Genomic DNA, 16,946 nt, shown 5'->3' with positions numbered 1-16,946 from the left:
GGGGGACCCAGGTTGGAGCAGTTTGCTCCTGAGGGATGGACCTGGTGGTATGGACCTACATCTGGAGCAGTTCTTGAAGAGCTGCTGCCTGTGGGAAGCCCATGCCAGATCGGTTCACCAAGGACTGCATCCTGTGGGAGGAACCCCACAGCACAGGGGATGAGGGCGTCCGATAAGGAGTGGCGGCAAAGAAGCGCTATAGACTGACCATAAACACCGATCACCTGCACCGCTGGGGGGGAGAAGGTGGAAGAGGGTGGTTGGGGGGGGGGAAGGTGCTTTTGGTTGCTTTCCTTCGTTTCTCGCTTCTCTAGGTTGTGTAGTAATAAGCAATAAATCTTACTATCTCCCTATGCTGAGTGTGTTTTGCTTATCACGATATTTACTGTGTGATCTCCTCATCCTTATCTCAACCCTTGAGCCCTTTTCATTGCATTTTCTCCCTGCCCTTCTTTGAGGAGGGGAGTGAGAGAGTGATTGGGATGGAGCTCGGTCGCCCACCCCTGTAAAACCACCACAGGGGAAGATGTTCAGGTGTTTCCCTCTGAGGGTCTGAGGTGAGGCTGTTTGGGACAGAGGAGCAGCGTGGCAGGTGGTTGCTTGCGAATACAGTGATCATTTTGTCCTTTAGTATTCCCAGGTGGCATGGGTGATGGTGGCAGTTCCTTTCGAGCTTGGATCTAACTTCCAGGTACAGAGGCAAGTGGAATGCTGTTTTGAAACGAAAACATTAAATATGGGGTCCCTTGCGTTGTTGAGGGATGGGTGCTAATGCTGTCAGCTGAATGTTTATCTTCTGACTGTGTTTTCCTTTGCTCAGGCTGAAACGCAGTGTGCAGTACAGGATGTCACGACCCGAGCTACCTCTGGAGTGACTCTGGTGAGTGATGAACAGAGGTAGCTGTTATTTTTGGGGTGCGGTTGTTGCTGCACTTACTTTACTACATCAAATAGAGTAAAATTCCAGTTTGCCTTTTAGAGGTGCTATAGGTGGCTTCAGAGAACGGGTGGAAGTATCTGCCATGCGGGGTAAGTAAGCGGCTGAGGTAAAGGAGGGGATGAGAGTAACTGTCCTGAGGGTGCTGTGGCTGTTGCTGCTGTGGTTGCTTTCTCTTTTGCTTATCAGGTGCCACAGGCAAGGCGGGCTGTGATAGTCTTAGAATAGGAGCAAAGCAGGTCACTTGAATGCTGTTTGGTTCCTGAGGCAGGTGTTGTAGAGGAGAAAAGCTTTCAATATTCAAAGCTGAAGCAAAAATAAATAAGCCACAGCTGCTGCTTCTCCTCTTTCTCCTTTCTTGTGCTTTGCCCCTCCCCTTCCCCAGGTGATTGGCTTCGGGTTCCAGGCAGGGCCTAATGGTAGTTGACTCACAGGCATCCCATCAGAGAGCTCATTCTGCCTGGGCTGCACTTTAGGGTAAGTGCTTTGGTTTTCCTTCAGTCAGTTGCAGGGGTCTTTAGGTGGTTAAGAGTCTATGGACTGATGCGTTTCCAAGTAGAGACTGGTACGCCCATCTTTGTGAGGTAACAACCAGTAGGATCTGTTAGAGCAAACCAATCTAGTAATAGGTGCCTGTATTGCATGCAGCTCTTCTTCAGGTGAGTAATTGTTATAGCATGTGTACGGATAGGATGGCAGTGTTACTTTGTGTGTTTGCTTTGTGGTTCTGGGTCCCTTATGATTTTTGCTGAATTAGGGCAAATATTATCGAAGTTATAACCTTAGTCGCAAAGTGATGGAGCAGGGTTTAGGAGAAAAGTACTACTCAAGCTCCCTGTATAAGCATGTATCTGAAAACAGCAGCAGTAGGCGTGTAAGGTGTAGTCTTTTTCAGGGTTAGGGACAGTTTGTTATAGTTTTGGAGCTTTTGCCTATGGTTTTGCTGGCTGTAGAGTCTTTAGATGTTGCAGCCTTCTAGATTTTAAGTGCTTGGAATTCACGTAATAGAGGTGAGTTTAGGAGGTGTTGCCGGTTAACTTGTTTTTGGGAAATGGTGGCGTACGGTTCCTTTTTTTTGAGTTATCTTTTAATCTCTAGGTATATCAAGCCATTTGCGTAACTGTCCAGAGGCTTCAGAACGAGCTTCAGTACGCATCAGAAGGGGCTTGACCGCATAAGTGCAGTATTACGGAGAGACTGAGCAGGGTCACCTGTCTCATCTATAAAGGATAAGTCTGTGATTACCCCTGTTGGGGCTGCTGTGCATTCATGGCCTTTTGGCATTTGTGGACCTGAGGGTGTTTGTTTTTTTTCTGGCTCTCATCTCTGTGTTTGAGTCCTCTGCAAGGAGCTGTACTGTTTGCGTGTCCATCACAGATATGACCTTCTCTTTTTGTTTCTTGTAGCCCAGGGCATGGGCACGGACACTTGAATGAGGCACGAGGGTGAGTGGGACGGCAGTGTGGGCCCTGAGTTGGTCAGTGGATTGTGTTAGTCTGCTTTGCCTGTTGGGCAGGCTTTGGAAGCACCTTGCGACAGCAGAGTACATCTCCTGCCACGTTCCTGAGGTGCGCCAGGCGTCAGCGGTTCCAGTTCCTGAAATGTTGGAGATTCTCGCAGCGCCAGAGGAGCTGGGAGTGTGATGCATCTCCTTGGGATGTTAGGTGAGCAAAGAGGTGGTACTGGGTTGGGGAACGTGGGTCTGGGGCTTGGCTGTTGGGGTAGGGGAGGAAAGAAGAGGAGTGGGTATAGACTGTTTTGTGGATTGTCACGCTTGTTCATTCGTTCTCCTTGGTTTAAGCTAGGTGACCTTGGCTCAGCACAGTAAATGGAAGCGCTAAGCCTGGATTGGGAAGGTGAGTGGAGAAAAGTTGGAAAAAGGGCATTGGTTTTGGTTTGGTAGTCTATTGGTCCCACCTCTTGGTGACTCCTCTTTTCCGGGGACAAAGAAGATACTGGGAACATCCTAGCTGGCCTCTGTGGTCCACCTTGAGGATGGATTCGGACCCTTGAGAATTAAGTCCAGGGGCAAATACTGTGTGTTTGGGGGTGGCTGGCAGGGGAAGGTGGGCAGTTGTCTGGAGTTGGTCTATCTGACCTCAGTAGCAGAGCAGGTCAGTGGACTACTGTTTTGTTTTGGAGGTGGGTGTTTCACTGGAAGAAGTTTGGCTGGTGTGCCAGTGCCTGATGGCACTTTATTTCTGCAGGTGAAGAGGAGCCTCATGCCGGAAGCAATGTCCTGGCTAGCCTTTGTGTTCCTTGATGAGGATGGAACCTGCCTCCCATCATTCCCAAGGTAAGTTGTGGGGCAAGTGCTATGCTTGCTTTCGGGTTTTGAATGCACACATAGGGCGAGGATCTGTGCTTTTAAGTCATTGCAGTGGATGGGGCCTTTTAGGATTGATTACGGTCAGACAGTGTGTGGGGGGGTGGGATTCCGTCAGGTAAGGCTTGAGCACATGCCAGGCAGGGCAGTTCCAGCTTGGTGCCTGTGTTCTGTTGTCTGTGCTGCGCTGTTGCTCTTGGCGCTTGGCAGGCCCTGGGGAAGCCATCCTGAGGGTGTAGAACACTTGACCTCACTGGAATAACGCTGATGCTCAATCGGAAGCTGAGCATTTCTTGTCTTGCAGCGGGAGCCTAAAGAGATCATTTCTTCTGTGCGTGTAACTTTTTGTATCAAATGTTTCTTGATGTGATCATCATATGTTACGCGCTCCTCAGGTCTTGATATCCTCATTGCCTTCTTCCATTGGATGGATTAGATGGGCAACTCGGTAGCCACACCAAAGGTCCTAAATGCTTGTTTCATCATCGTAGGGCTGATCTGAGCACTTCTTGACTGGCAGTCACAGCTTAAAGCGCAGATGTGTTTCAGGTCTTGTGCATCATATTCGGTTTCAGATGGCATCTGTTTCCATCCTCGCTGTTGCGGAAGTCATGTGGGCTTCATCAGGAGCTCTGTCTTGGGAGTTCATTTCCGAAGCATTTTTCTTCCGGGGTTTGCACTCCCCATCCTTCTGGTCTCTTGTCTTAAAGGCAGGCTTTGTATGCCTCCATCATCCCAGTTCTGGCAGTTGCTTCCAGTCGCAGGTCGTGACATTTGAGTCTCTCCTTGGGTCTGCTGCTGCAGAGCACCTGTTCTAACTTGCTGTTGCTGTGGGGCTTCCCTCTGGGAGTCATTTTTTTTAGCGCCTTGTGTTCTGTGTTTTGTTCGTAATGTTTGTAGCGTGCCTGTGTGTGTGTGTTTGGCCTGGAGCTGTCCTGCCTGGCAGTTAGTGATGGTAGCTACCGTGGCGGTCCATCGGTGTACTAATACATTGTCCAGACTGTTTCGGCAAAGACATCTGGTCTGCCTCTGGGCACGTACTGAAGGGCAGCTGGCACAGAGTCATCTCCGTGGTGTTTGGCAAATGTGGAGGGGGAGACCTGAGCTGCTTGCGAGCAGCTGTTCACATAGTGCTTGAATAGTGCTAGAGGAGAGGTCTGCCATTGAATCTTGAAAGCTTGCAGATACAGGTTTTGATTTTTTTTATTTTTATTTCTTTCCCCTCCCCAGTAGAGGGGTAAACCTTAGGAGGAACTGGTCACAGGAAAGAGCTCCTTCTGGAACTGTCAAGGACTCAGTAGGCAACCTGGTGACTGGCTTGATCTACTTTCCAGGTGCTGAGGCAAGGGGGCTGCTGTTTTGAAATGATAAAATTAGACATGGGGTCCCTTGTGTTGTTGAGGGATGGGTGCTAATGCTGGCATCTGAATGATTATCTTCTGACTGTTTTCATTTGTTAAAGCTGAAACACAGCGTACAACATGGGACTTCACGTCCAGAGCTGCTTTTAGCAAGGTGAGCGATGAACAGATGTAGCAGTTATTTTAGGGGTGCGGTTGTCACTGCAGTTACTGAACTACACAAAATACAGTTAAAGTCCTGTTTATATTCCAGTGGTGTTGTAGCTGGCTTAAGATGGAAGCATCTGCCTCGAGGGCAGGTGAGGGGGCAGAGTAAGGGAGCAGATGAGAGTACCTGTCCTACCTGTGCTGCGGCTTTGGATGCTGCCGTGGTCTATGCTTTTCTTTTTCTTTCGCAGGTGCCTTGCACAGACTCAGAGGGGCCAAGCTGCACTCTGAAGAGCAGCACTAGAAGGGCAGGCTGGTCGTGAGTGGGGTTGGAGCAGAATGGCCAAGTTGCGCAAGGTGACTGCGAAGGGTATCCATTTTGCTTTTCAGGTGTCATGGCAGGCTCTACACAGAAGTGGCTGAGGATTTGAGAAGAGGTTACAGAGCATCAAGGAGCAGCACGTGCAGTGACGGTTTCCAAACGGTATGGTTGCTTTCTCTTCTGTTCATCAGGTGCCACAGGCAAGGTGGGCTGTGACGTTAGTCTTTAGAATTGGAGCAAAGCAGGTCACTAGAATGCCGCAGGGCATCTGAGAAGGGTGTTTTAACAGAAAAAGCTTGTCTGGCATGGCAGTGCCTGATGGCAGTGTGTTTCCACAGGTGAAGAGGTGCCTGAAGCCCCATCCTGTCTAGCCTGCGCACACCTCGCTGAGAACGAAAGCCGCTTTCCAGTAATTCAGAAAGCCAAGTTACGTCTCGGCCTCGAGCATCTGGGGCCTGTGCTTTTGGGCCTGTCTGTAGCATTTGGCACTTGCATTAATACTTTCTTGGCATATATTTAGGCTTTTGGGGCCAGTGTCTTGGGGGGGTGTGGAGCTGCTTGTACACCTTAGGGGCTTGCATCTGGGGGGGGGGTTGGGAGTTGCTTGTACACCTTTGGGGACTGTGGCTGGGGGGGGTCAGGGCCTGCATCTGGGGGGGTTGGAAGCTGCTCCTACAATGTAGGGATCTGTATCTGTGGGGGTTGGGAGCTGCTTGTACACAGTATGGGCTTGCGTTTGGGGGCAGGTGTTGGGAGCTGCTTGTACAATGTAGGGATCTGCATCTGGAGGGGGTTTGGAGCTGCTTGTCCACCTTTGGGGCTTGCATCTGGAGGGGTTTGGGGCCTGCCTCTGGGGGGGTGGTTGTGAGCTGCTTGTATACTGTAGGGGCCTGCTTGTACACCTTTGGTGGGGCCTGCGTCTGGGGGGGGTGGGAGCTGCTTGTACACTGTAGGGGTCCGGGTCTTGGGGGGTTGGGGCTGTTTGTACACCTTTGGGGTGTGCCTCTGGGGAGGGTGGGGAGTTCAGTGAGTCCTGTTGAGCGTGGTGTTGCGTAAAGGCTCCCCCAGGGAGTTCAGGTGTACCCAAAGGCTTCCGCTGAGAGCACTTTTGGATGGCAGAAAGTGGCACCGTACGTGTTTTTTCAGGTCTAACTCGGGTTCAGCTTCTTGTTCCGGTTAGGGTTATGTTTAGGGTTGTTAGGAAAGAGTGAAGACGCAGAGTCCTGTTGAGTGTGGGGTTGCGTAAAGGCTCCCCCAGGGAGTTCAGGTGTACCCAAAGGCTTCCGCTGAGAGCACTTTTTGACGGCAGAAAGTGGCACCGTACGTGTTTTTTCGGGTCTAACTCGGGTTCAGCTTCTTGTTCCGGTTAGGGTTATGTTTAGGGTTGTTAGGAAAGAGTGAAGACTCAGAGTCCTGTTGAGTGTGGGGTTGCGTAAAGGCTCCCCCAGGGAGTTCAGGTGTACCCAAAGGCTTCCGCTGAGAGCACTTTTTGATGGCAGAAAGTGGCACCGTACGTGTTTTTTCGGGTCTAACTCGGGTTGAGCTTCTTGTTGCGGTTAGGGTTATGTTTAGGGTTGTTAGGAAAGAGTGAAGACGCAGAGTCCTGTTGAGTGTGGGGTTGCGTAAAGGCTCCCCCAGGGAGTTCAGGTGTACCCAAAGGCTTCCGCTGAGAGCACTTTTTGATGGCAGAAAGTGGCACCGTACGTGTTTTTTCGGGTCTAACTCGGGTTCAGCTTCTTGTTCCGGTTAGGGTTATGTTTAGGGTTGTTAGGAAAGAGTGAAGATGCAGAGTCCTGTTGAGTGTGGGGTTGCGTAAAGGCTCCCCCAGGGAGTTCAGGTGTACCCAAAGGCTTCCGCTGAGAGCACTTTTAGACGGCAGAAAGTGGCACCGTACGTGTTTTTTCGGGTCTAACTCGGGTTGAGCTTCTTGTTCCGGTTAGGGTTATGTTTAGGGTTGTTAGGAAAGAGTGAAGACGCAGAGTCCTGTTGAGTGTGGGGTTGCGTAAAGGCTCCCCCAGGGAGTTCAGGTGTACCCAAAGGCTTCCGCTGAGAGCACTTTTTGACGGCAGAAAGTGGCACCGTACGTGTTTTTTCGGGTCTAACTCGGGTTGAGCTTCTTGTTCCGGTTAGGGTTATGTTTAGGGTTGTTAGGAAAGAGTGAAGACTCAGAGTCCTGTTGAGTGTGGGGTTGCGTAAAGGCTCCCCCAGGGAGTTCAGGTGTACCCAAAGGCTTCCGCTGAGAGCACTTTTTGATGGCAGAAAGTGGCACCGTACGTGTTTTTTCGGGTCTAACTCGGGTTCAGCTTCTTGTTGCGGTTAGGGTTATGTTTAGGGTTGTTAGGAAAGAGTGAAGACGCAGAGTCCTGTTGAGTGTGGGGTTGCGTAAAGGCTCCCCCAGGGAGTTCAGGTGTACCCAAAGGCTTCCGCTGAGAGCACTTTTTGATGGCAGAAAGTGGCACCGTACGTGTTTTTTCGGGTCTAACTCGGGTTGAGCTTCTTGTTGCGGTTAGGGTTATGTTTAGGGTTGTTAGGAAAGAGTGAAGACGCAGAGTCCTGTTGAGTGTGGGGTTGCGTAAAGGCTCCCCCAGGGAGTTCAGGTGTACCCAAAGGCTTCCGCTGAGAGCACTTTTTGATGGCAGAAAGTGGCACCGTACGTGTTTTTTCGGGTCTAACTCGGGTTCAGCTTCTTGTTGCGGTTAGGGTTATGTTTAGGGTTGTTAGGAAAGAGTGAAGACGCAGAGTCCTGTTGAGTGTGGGGTTGCGTAAAGGCTCCTCCAGGGAGTTCAGGTGTACCCAAAGGCTTCCGCTGAGAGCACTTTTTGATGGCAGAAAGTGGCACCGTACGTGTTTTTTCGGGTCTAACTCGGGTTCAGCTTCTTGTTGCGGTTAGGGTTATGTTTAGGGTTGTTAGGAAAGAGTGAAGACGCAGAGTCCTGTTGAGTGTGGGGTTGCGTAAAGGCTCCCCCAGGGAGTTCAGGTGTACCCAAAGGCTTCCGCTGAGAGCACTTTTGGATGGCAGAAAGTGGCACCGTACGTGTTTTTTCGGGTCTAACTCGGGTTCAGCTTCTTGTTGCGGTTAGGATTATGTTTAGGGTTGTTAGGAAAGAGTGAAGACGCAGAGTCCTGTTGAGTGTGGGGTTGCGTAAAGGCTCCCCCAGGGAGTTCAGGTGTACCCAAAGGCTTCCGCTGAGAGCACTTTTTGATGGCAGAAAGTGGCACCGTACGTGTTTTTTCGGGTCTAACTCGGGTTCAGCTTCTTGTTGCGGTTAGGGATATGTTTAGGGTTGTTAGGAAAGAGTGAAGACGCAGAGTCCTGTTGAGTGTGGGGTTGCGTAAAGGCTCCCCCAGGGAGTTCAGGTGTACCCAAAGGCTTCCGCTGACAGCACTTTTTGATGGCAGAAAGTGGCACCGTCCGTGTTTTTTCGGGTCTAACTCGGGTTCAGCTTCTTGTTGCGGTTAGGGATATGTTTAGGGTTGTTAGGAAAGAGTGAAGACGCAGAGTCCTGTTGAGTGTGGGGTTGCGTAAAGGCTCCCCCAGGGAGTTCAGGTGTACCCAAAGGCTTCCGCTGAGAGCACTTTTGGATGGCAGAAAGTGGCACCGTACGTGTTTTTTCGGGTCTAACTCGGGTTCAGCTTCTTGTTGCGGTTAGGGTTATGCTTAGGGTTGTTAGGAAAGAGTGAAGACGCAGAGTCCTGTTGAGTGTGGGGTTGCGTAAAGGCTCCCCCAGGGAGTTCAGGTGTACCCAAAGGCTTCCGCTGAGAGCACTTTTTGATGGCAGAAAGTGGCACCGTACGTGTTTTTTTGGGTCTAACTCGGGTTCAGCTTCTTGTTGCGGTTAGGGTTATGTTTAGGGTTGTTAGGAAAGAGTGAAGACGCAGAGTCCTGTTGAGTGTGGGGTTGCGTAAAGGCTCCTCCAGGGAGTTCAGGTGTACCCAAAGGCTTCCGCTGAGAGCACTTTTTGATGGCAGAAAGTGGCACCGTACGTGTTTTTTCGGGTCTAACTCGGGTTCAGCTTCTTGTTGCGGTTAGGGTTATGTTTAGGGTTGTTAGGAAAGAGTGAAGACGCAGAGTCCTGTTGAGTGTGGGGTTGCGTAAAGGCTCCCCCAGGGAGTTCAGGTGTACCCAAAGGCTTCCGCTGAGAGCACTTTTTGATGGCAGAAAGTGGCACCGTACGTGTTTTTTCGGGTCTAACTCGGGTTCAGCTTCTTGTTGCGGTTAGGGTTATGTTTAGGGTTGTTAGGAAAGAGTGAAGACGCAGAGTCCTGTTGAGTGTGGGGTTGCGTAAAGGCTCCCCCAGGGAGTTCAGGTGTACCCAAAGGCTTCCGCTGAGAGCACTTTTAGACGGCAGAAAGTGGCACCGTACGTGTTTTTTCGGGTCTAACTCGGGTTGAGCTTCTTGTTCCGGTTAGGGTTATGTTTAGGGTTGTTAGGAAAGAGTGAAGACGCAGAGTCCTGTTGAGTGTGGGGTTGCGTAAAGGCTCCCCCAGGGAGTTCAGGTGTACCCAAAGGCTTCCGCTGAGAGCACTTTTTGATGGCAGAAAGTGGCACCGTACGTGTTTTTTCGGGTCTAACTCGGGTTCAGCTTCTTGTTGCGGTTAGGGATATGTTTAGGGTTGTTAGGAAAGAGTGAAGACGCAGAGTCCTGTTGAGTGTGGGGTTGCGTAAAGGCTCCCCCAGGGAGTTCAGGTGTACCCAAAGGCTTCCGCTGAGAGCACTTTTTGATGGCAGAAAGTGGCACCGTACGTGTTTTTTCGGGTCTAACTCGGGTTCAGCTTCTTGTTGCGGTTAGGGATATGTTTAGGGTTGTTAGGAAAGAGTGAAGACGCAGAGTCCTGTTGAGTGTGGGGTTGCGTAAAGGCTCCTCCAGGGAGTTCAGGTGTACCCAAAGGCTTCCGCTGAGAGCACTTTTTGATGGCAGAAAGTGGCACCGTACGTGTTTTTTCGTGTCTAACTCGGGTTCAGCTTCTTGTTGCGGTTAGGGTTATGCTTAGGGTTGTTAGGAAAGAGTGAAGACGCAGAGTCCTGTTGAGTGTGGGGTTGCGTAAAGGCTCCCCCAGGGAGTTCAGGTGTACCCAAAGGCTTCCGCTGAGAGCACTTTTGGATGGCAGAAAGTGGCACCGTACGTGTTTTTTCGGGTCTAACTCGGGTTCAGCTTCTTGTTCCGGTTAGGGTTATGTTTAGGGTTGTTAGGAAAGAGTGAAGACGCAGAGTCCTGTTGAGTGTGGGGTTGCGTAAAGGCTCCTCCAGGGAGTTCAGGTGTACCCAAAGGCTTCCGCTGAGAGCACTTTTTGACGGCAGAAAGTGGCACCGTACGTGTTTTTTCGGGTCTAACTCGGGTTCAGCTTCTTGTTGCGGTTAGGGTTATGTTTAGGGTTGTTAGGAAAGAGTGAAGACGCAGAGTCCTGTTGAGTGTGGGGTTGCGTAAAGGCTCCCCCAGGGAGTTCAGGTGTACCCAAAGGCTTCCGCTGAGAGCACTTTTTGATGGCAGAAAGTGGCACCGTACGTGTTTTTTCGGGTCTAACTCGGGTTCAGCTTCTTGTTGCGGTTAGGGTTATGTTTAGGGTTGTTAGGAAAGAGTGAAGACGCAGAGTCCTGTTGAGTGTGGGGTTGCGTAAAGGCTCCCCCAGGGAGTTCAGGTGTACCCAAAGGCTTCCGCTGAGAGCACTTTTTGATGGCAGAAAGTGGCACCGTACGTGTTTTTTCGGGTCTAACTCGGGTTCAGCTTCTTGTTGCGGTTAGGGTTATGTTTAGGGTTGTTAGGAAAGAGTGAAGACGCAGAGTCCTGTTGAGTGTGGGGTTGCGTAAAGGCTCCCCCAGGGAGTTCAGGTGTACCCAAAGGCTTCTGCTGAGAGCACTTTTTGATGGCAGAAAGTGGCACCGTACGTGTTTTTTCGGGTCTAACTCGGGTTCAGCTTCTTGTTGCGGTTAGGGTTATGTTTAGGGTTGTTAGGAAAGAGTGAAGACGCAGAGTCCTGTTGAGTGTGGGGTTGCGTAAAGGCTCCCCCAGGGAGTTCAGGTGTACCCAAAGGCTTCCGCTGAGAGCACTCTTTGATGGCAGAAAGTGGCACCGTACGTGTTTTTTCGGGTCTAACTCGGGTTCAGCTTCTTGTTGCGGTTAGGGTTATGTTTAGGGTTGTTAGGAAAGAGTGAAGACGCAGAGTCCTGTTGAGTGTGGGGTTGCGTAAAGGCTCCTCCAGGGAGTTCAGGTGTACCCAAAGGCTTCCGCTGAGAGCACTTTTTGATGGCAGAAAGTGGCACCGTACGTGTTTTTTCGGGTCTAACTCGGGTTCAGCTTCTTGTTGCGGTTAGGGTTATGTTTCGGGTTGTTAGGAAAGAGTGAAGACGCAGAGTCCTGTTGAGTGTGGGGTTGCGTAAAGGCTCCCCCAGGGAGTTCAGGTGTACCCAAAGGCTTCCGCTGAGAGCACTTTTTGATGGCAGAAAGTGGCACCGTCCGTGTTTTTTCGGGTCTAACTCGGGTTCAGCTTCTTGTTGCGGTTAGGGTTATGTTTAGGGTTGTTAGGAAAGAGTGAAGACGCAGAGTCCTGTTGAGTGTGGGGTTGCGTAAAGGCTCCCCCAGGGAGTTCAGGTGTACCCAAAGGCTTCTGCTGAGAGCACTTTTTGATGGCAGAAAGTGGCACCGTACGTGTTTTTTCGGGTCTAACTCGGGTTCAGCTTCTTGTTGCGGTTAGGGTTATGTTTAGGGTTGTTAGGAAAGAGTGAAGACGCAGAGTCCTGTTGAGTGTGGGGTTGCGTAAAGGCTCCCCCAGGGAGTTCAGGTGTACCCAAAGGCTTCCGCTGAGAGCACTTTTTGATGGCAGAAAGTGGCACCGTACGTGTTTTTTCGGGTCTAACTCGGGTTGAGCTTCTTGTTCCGGTTAGGGTTATGTTTAGGGTTGTTAGGAAAGAGTGAAGACTCAGAGTCCTGTTGAGTGTGGGGTTGCGTAAAGGCTCCCCCAGGGAGTTCAGGTGTACCCAAAGGCTTCCGCTGAGAGCACTTTTGGATGGCAGAAAGTGGCACCGTACGTGTTTTTTCGGGTCTAACTCGGGTTCAGCTTCTTGTTGCGGTTAGGGTTATGTTTAGGGTTGTTAGGAAAGAGTGAAGACGCAGAGTCCTGTTGAGTGTGGGGTTGCGTAAAGGCTCCCCCAGGGAGTTCAGGTGTACCCAAAGGCTTCCGCTGAGAGCACTTTTTGATGGCAGAAAGTGGCACCGTCCGTGTTTTTTCGGGTCTAACTCGGGTTCAGCTTCTTGTTGCGGTTAGGGTTATGTTTAGGGTTGTTAGGAAAGAGTGAAGACGCAGAGTCCTGTTGAGTGTGGGGTTGCGTAAAGGCTCCCCCAGGGAGTTCAGGTGTACCCAAAGGCTTCCGCTGAGAGCACTTTTTGATGGCAGAAAGTGGCACCGTACGTGTTTTTTCGGGTCTAACTCGGGTTCAGCTTCTTGTTGCGGTTAGGGTTATGTTTAGGGTTGTTAGGAAAGAGTGAAGACGCAGAGTCCTGTTGAGTGTGGGGTTGCGTAAAGGCTCCCCCAGGGAGTTCAGGTGTACCCAAAGGCTTCTGCTGAGAGCACTTTTTGATGGCAGAAAGTGGCACTGTACGTGTTTTTTCGGGTCTAACTCGGGTTCAGCTTCTTGTTGCGGTTAGGGTTATGTTTAGGGTTGTTAGGAAAGAGTGAAGACGCAGAGTCCTGTTGAGTGTGGGGTTGCGTAAAGGCTCCCCCAGGGAGTTCAGGTGTACCCAAAGGCTTCCGCTGAGAGCACTTTTGGATGGCAGAAAGTGGCACCGTACGTGTTTTTTCGGGTCTAACTCGGGTTCAGCTTCTTGTTGCGGTTAGGGTTATGTTTAGGGTTGTTAGGAAAGAGTGAAGACGCAGAGTCCTGTTGAGTGTGGGGTTGCGTAAAGGCTCCCCCAGGGAGTTCAGGTGTACCCAAAGGCTTCCGCTGAGAGCACTTTTTGATGGCAGAAAGTGGCACCGTCCGTGTTTTTTCGGGTCTAACTCGGGTTCAGCTTCTTGTTGCGGTTAGGGTTATGTTTAGGGTTGTTAGGAAAGAGTGAAGACGCAGAGTCCTGTTGAGTGTGGGGTTGCGTAAAGGCTCCCCCAGGGAGTTCAGGTGTACCCAAAGGCTTCCGCTGAGAGCACTTTTTGATGGCAGAAAGTGGCACCGTACGTGTTTTTTCGGGTCTAACTCGGGTTCAGCTTCTTGTTGCGGTTAGGGTTATGTTTAGGGTTGTTAGGAAAGAGTGAAGACGCAGAGTCCTGTTGAGTGTGGGGTTGCGTAAAGGCTCCCCCAGGGAGTTCAGGTGTACCCAAAGGCTTCTGCTGAGAGCACTTTTTGATGGCAGAAAGTGGCACCGTACGTGTTTTTTCGGGTCTAACTCGGGTTCAGCTTCTTGTTGCGGTTAGGGTTATGTTTAGGGTTGTTAGGAAAGAGTGAAGACGCAGAGTCCTGTTGAGTGTGGGGTTGCGTAAAGGCTCCCCCAGGGAGTTCAGGTGTACCCAAAGGCTTCCGCTGAGAGCACTTTTTGATGGCAGAAAGTGGCACCGTACGTGTTTTTTCGGGTCTAACTCGGGTTCAGCTTCTTGTTGCGGTTAGGGTTATGTTTAGGGTTGTTAGGAAAGAGTGAAGACGCAGAGTCCTGTTGAGTGTGGGGTTGCGTAAAGGCTCCCCCAGGGAGTTCAGGTGTACCCAAAGGCTTCCGCTGAGAGCACTTTTTGACGGCAGAAAGTGGCACCGTACGTGTTTTTTCGGGTCTAACTCGGGTTGAGCTTCTTGTTCCGGTTAGGGTTATGTTTAGGGTTGTTAGGAAAGAGTGAAGACTCAGAGTCCTGTTGAGTGTGGGGTTGCGTAAAGGCTCCCCCAGGGAGTTCAGGTGTACCCAAAGGCTTCCGCTGAGAGCACTTTTGGATGGCAGAAAGTGGCACCGTCCGTGTTTTTTCGGGTCTAACTCGGGTTCAGCTTCTTGTTGCGGTTAGGGTTATGTTTAGGGTTGTTAGGAAAGAGTGAAGACGCAGAGTCCTGTTGAGTGTGGGGTTGCGTAAAGGCTCCCCCAGGGAGTTCAGGTGTACCCAAAGGCTTCCGCTGAGAGCACTTTTTGATGGCAGAAAGTGGCACCGTACGTGTTTTTTCGGGTCTAACTCGGGTTCAGCTTCTTGTTGCGGTTAGGGTTATGTTTAGGGTTGTTAGGAAAGAGTGAAGACGCAGAGTCCTGTTGAGTGTGGGGTTGCGTAAAGGCTCCCCCAGGGAGTTCAGGTGTACCGAAAGGCTTCTGCTGAGAGCACTTTTTGATGGCAGAAAGTGGCACCGTACGTGTTTTTTCGGGTCTAACTCGGGTTCAGCTTCTTGTTGCGGTTAGGGTTATGTTTAGGGTTGTTAGGAAAGAGTGAAGACGCAGAGTCCTGTTGAGTGTGGGGTTGCGTAAAGGCTCCCCCAGGGAGTTCAGGTGTACCCAAAGGCTTCCGCTGAGAGCACTTTTTGATGGCAGAAAGTGGCACCGTACGTGTTTTTTTGGGTCTAACTCGGGTTCAGCTTCTTGTTGCGGTTAGGGTTATGTTTAGGGTTGTTAGGAAAGAGTGAAGACGCAGAGTCCTGTTGAGTGTGGGGTTGCGTAAAGGCTCCCCCAGGGAGTTCAGGTGTACCCAAAGGCTTCCGCTGAGAGCACTTTTTGATGGCAGAAAGTGGCACCGTCCGTGTTTTTTCGGGTCTAACTCGGGTTCAGCTTCTTGTTGCGGTTAGGGTTATGTTTAGGGTTGTTAGGAAAGAGTGAAGACGCAGAGTCCTGTTGAGTGTGGGGTTGCGTAAAGGCTCCCCCAGGGAGTTCAGGTGTACCCAAAGGCTTCCGCTGAGAGCACTTTTTGATGGCAGAAAGTGGCACCGTACGTGTTTTTTCGGGTCTAACTCGGGTTCAGCTTCTTGTTCCGGTTAGGGTTATGTTTAGGGTTGTTAGGAAAGAGTGAAGACGCAGAGTCCTGTTGAGTGTGGGGTTGCGTAAAGGCTCCCCCAGGGAGTTCAGGTGTACCCAAAGGCTTCCGCTGAGAGCACTTTTTGATGGCAGAAAGTGGCACCGTACGTGTTTTTTCGGGTCTAACTCGGGTTCAGCTTCTTGTTGCGGTTAGGGTTATGTTTAGGGTTGTTAGGAAAGAGTGAAGACGCAGAGTCCTGTTGAGTGTGGGGTTGCGTAAAGGCTCCCCCAGGGAGTTCAGGTGTACCCAAAGGCTTCTGCTGAGAGCACTTTTTGATGGCAGAAAGTGGCACCGTACGTGTTTTTTCGGGTCTAACTCGGGTTGAGCTTCTTGTTGCGGTTAGGGTTATGTTTAGGGTTGTTAGGAAAGAGTGAAGACGCAGAGTCCTGTTGAGTGTGGGGTTGCGTAAAGGCTCCCCCAGGGAGTTCAGGTGTACCCAAAGGCTTCCGCTGAGAGCACTTTTGGATGGCAGAAAGTGGCACCGTACGTGTTTTTTCGGGTCTAACTCGGGTTGAGCTTCTTGTTGCGGTTAGGGTTATGTTTAGGGTTGTTAGGAAAGAGTGAAGACGCAGAGTCCTGTTGAGTGTGGGGTTGCGTAAAGGCTCCCCCAGGGAGTTCAGGTGTACCCAAAGGCTTCCGCTGAGAGCACTTTTTGATGGCAGAAAGTGGCACCGTACGTGTTTTTTTGGGTCTAACTCGGGTTCAGCTTCTTGTTGCGGTTAGGGTTATGTTTAGGGTTGTTAGGAAAGAGTGAAGACGCAGAGTCCTGTTGAGTGTGGGGTTGCGTAAAGGCTCCCCCAGGGAGTTCAGGTGTACCGAAAGGCTTCCGCTGAGAGCACTTTTTGATGGCAGAAAGTGGCACCGTCCGTGTTTTTTCGGGTCTAACTCGGGTTCAGCTTCTTGTTGCGGTTAGGGTTATGTTTAGGGTTGTTAGGAAAGAGTGAAGACGCAGAGTCCTGTTGAGTGTGGGGTTGCGTAAAGGCTCCCCCAGGGAGTTCAGGTGTACCCAAAGGCTTCCGCTGAGAGCACTTTTGGATGGCAGAAAGTGGCACCGTCCGTGTTTTTTCGGGTCTAACTCGGGTTCAGCTTCTTGTTGCGGTTAGGGTTATGTTTAGGGTTGTTAGGAAAGAGTGAAGACGCAGAGTCCTGTTGAGTGTGGGGTTGCGTAAAGGCTCCCCCAGGGAGTTCAGGTGTACCCAAAGGCTTCCGCTGAGAGCACTTTTTGATGGCAGAAAGTGGCACCGTCCGTGTTTTTTCGGGTCTAACTCGGGTTCAGCTTCTTGTTGCGGTTAGGGTTATGTTTAGGGTTGTTAGGAAAGAGTGAAGACGCAGAGTCCTGTTGAGTGTGGGGTTGCGTAAAGGCTCCCCCAGGGAGTTCAGGTGTACCCAAAGGCTTCTGCTGAGAGCACTTTTTGATGGCAGAAAGTGGCACCGTACGTGTTTTTTCGGGTCTAACTCGGGTTCAGCTTCTTGTTGCGGTTAGGGTTATGTTTAGGGTTGTTAGGAAAGAGTGAAGACGCAGAGTCCTGTTGAGTGTGGGGTTGCGTAAAGGCTCCCCCAGGGAGTTCAGGTGTACCCAAAGGCTTCCGCTGAGAGCACTTTTGGATGGCAGAAAGTGGCACCGTACGTGTTTTTTCGGGTCTAACTCGGGTTCAGCTTCTTGTTGCGGTTAGGGTTATGTTTAGGGTTGTTAGGAAAGAGTGAAGACGCAGAGTCCTGTTGAGTGTGGGGTTGCGTAAAGGCTCCCCCAGGGAGTTCAGGTGTACCCAAAGGCTTCCGCTGAGAGCACTTTTGGATGGCAGAAAGTGGCACCGTACGTGTTTTTTCGGGTCTAACTCGGGTTGAGCTTCTTGTTGCGGTTAGGGTTATGTTTAGGGTTGTTAGGAAAGAGTGAAG

The 16,946-nt window shown here is 50.9% G+C and overlaps 1 protein-coding gene across 2 annotated transcripts; it reads left to right on the top strand.

Annotated features, from left to right (window-relative positions):
* The first annotated feature begins 260 nt into the window (after positions 1 to 260).
* LOC310886083 (uncharacterized protein) lies at positions 261 to 5,658 on the top strand. Of its 2 annotated transcripts, XM_083810156.1 has the most exons (11): positions 261 to 699; positions 821 to 880; positions 980 to 1,414; positions 2,036 to 2,085; positions 2,344 to 2,382; positions 2,454 to 2,601; positions 2,739 to 2,793; positions 3,145 to 3,233; positions 4,494 to 4,597; positions 4,726 to 4,778; positions 5,023 to 5,142. In XM_083810156.1, the coding sequence occupies exons 8-11, from the start codon at positions 3,160 to 3,162 to the stop codon at positions 5,092 to 5,094; spliced, it is 303 nt and encodes a 100-aa protein (XP_083666282.1). In that variant the 5' UTR covers positions 261 to 699; positions 821 to 880; positions 980 to 1,414; positions 2,036 to 2,085; positions 2,344 to 2,382; positions 2,454 to 2,601; positions 2,739 to 2,793; positions 3,145 to 3,159; the 3' UTR covers positions 5,095 to 5,142. The 2 variants fall into 2 exon arrangements, 1 of the variants encoding a protein (XP_083666282.1); XR_014575169.1 differs by lacking the exons at positions 4,494 to 4,597; positions 4,726 to 4,778; positions 5,023 to 5,142 and adding exons at positions 5,162 to 5,255; positions 5,432 to 5,658 and having other exon boundaries at positions 2,036 to 2,601.
* The last annotated feature ends 11,288 nt before the right edge of the window (positions 5,659 to 16,946 follow it).

Source organism: Anser anser (genome assembly GCF_964211835.1).
Source record: "Anser anser genome assembly, chromosome: 24".
Lineage (NCBI taxonomy): Eukaryota > Metazoa > Chordata > Aves > Anseriformes > Anatidae > Anser > Anser anser.
Note: the sequence above shows the minus strand (reverse complement) of the source record. Positions and strands in the feature narration are given on the sequence as shown.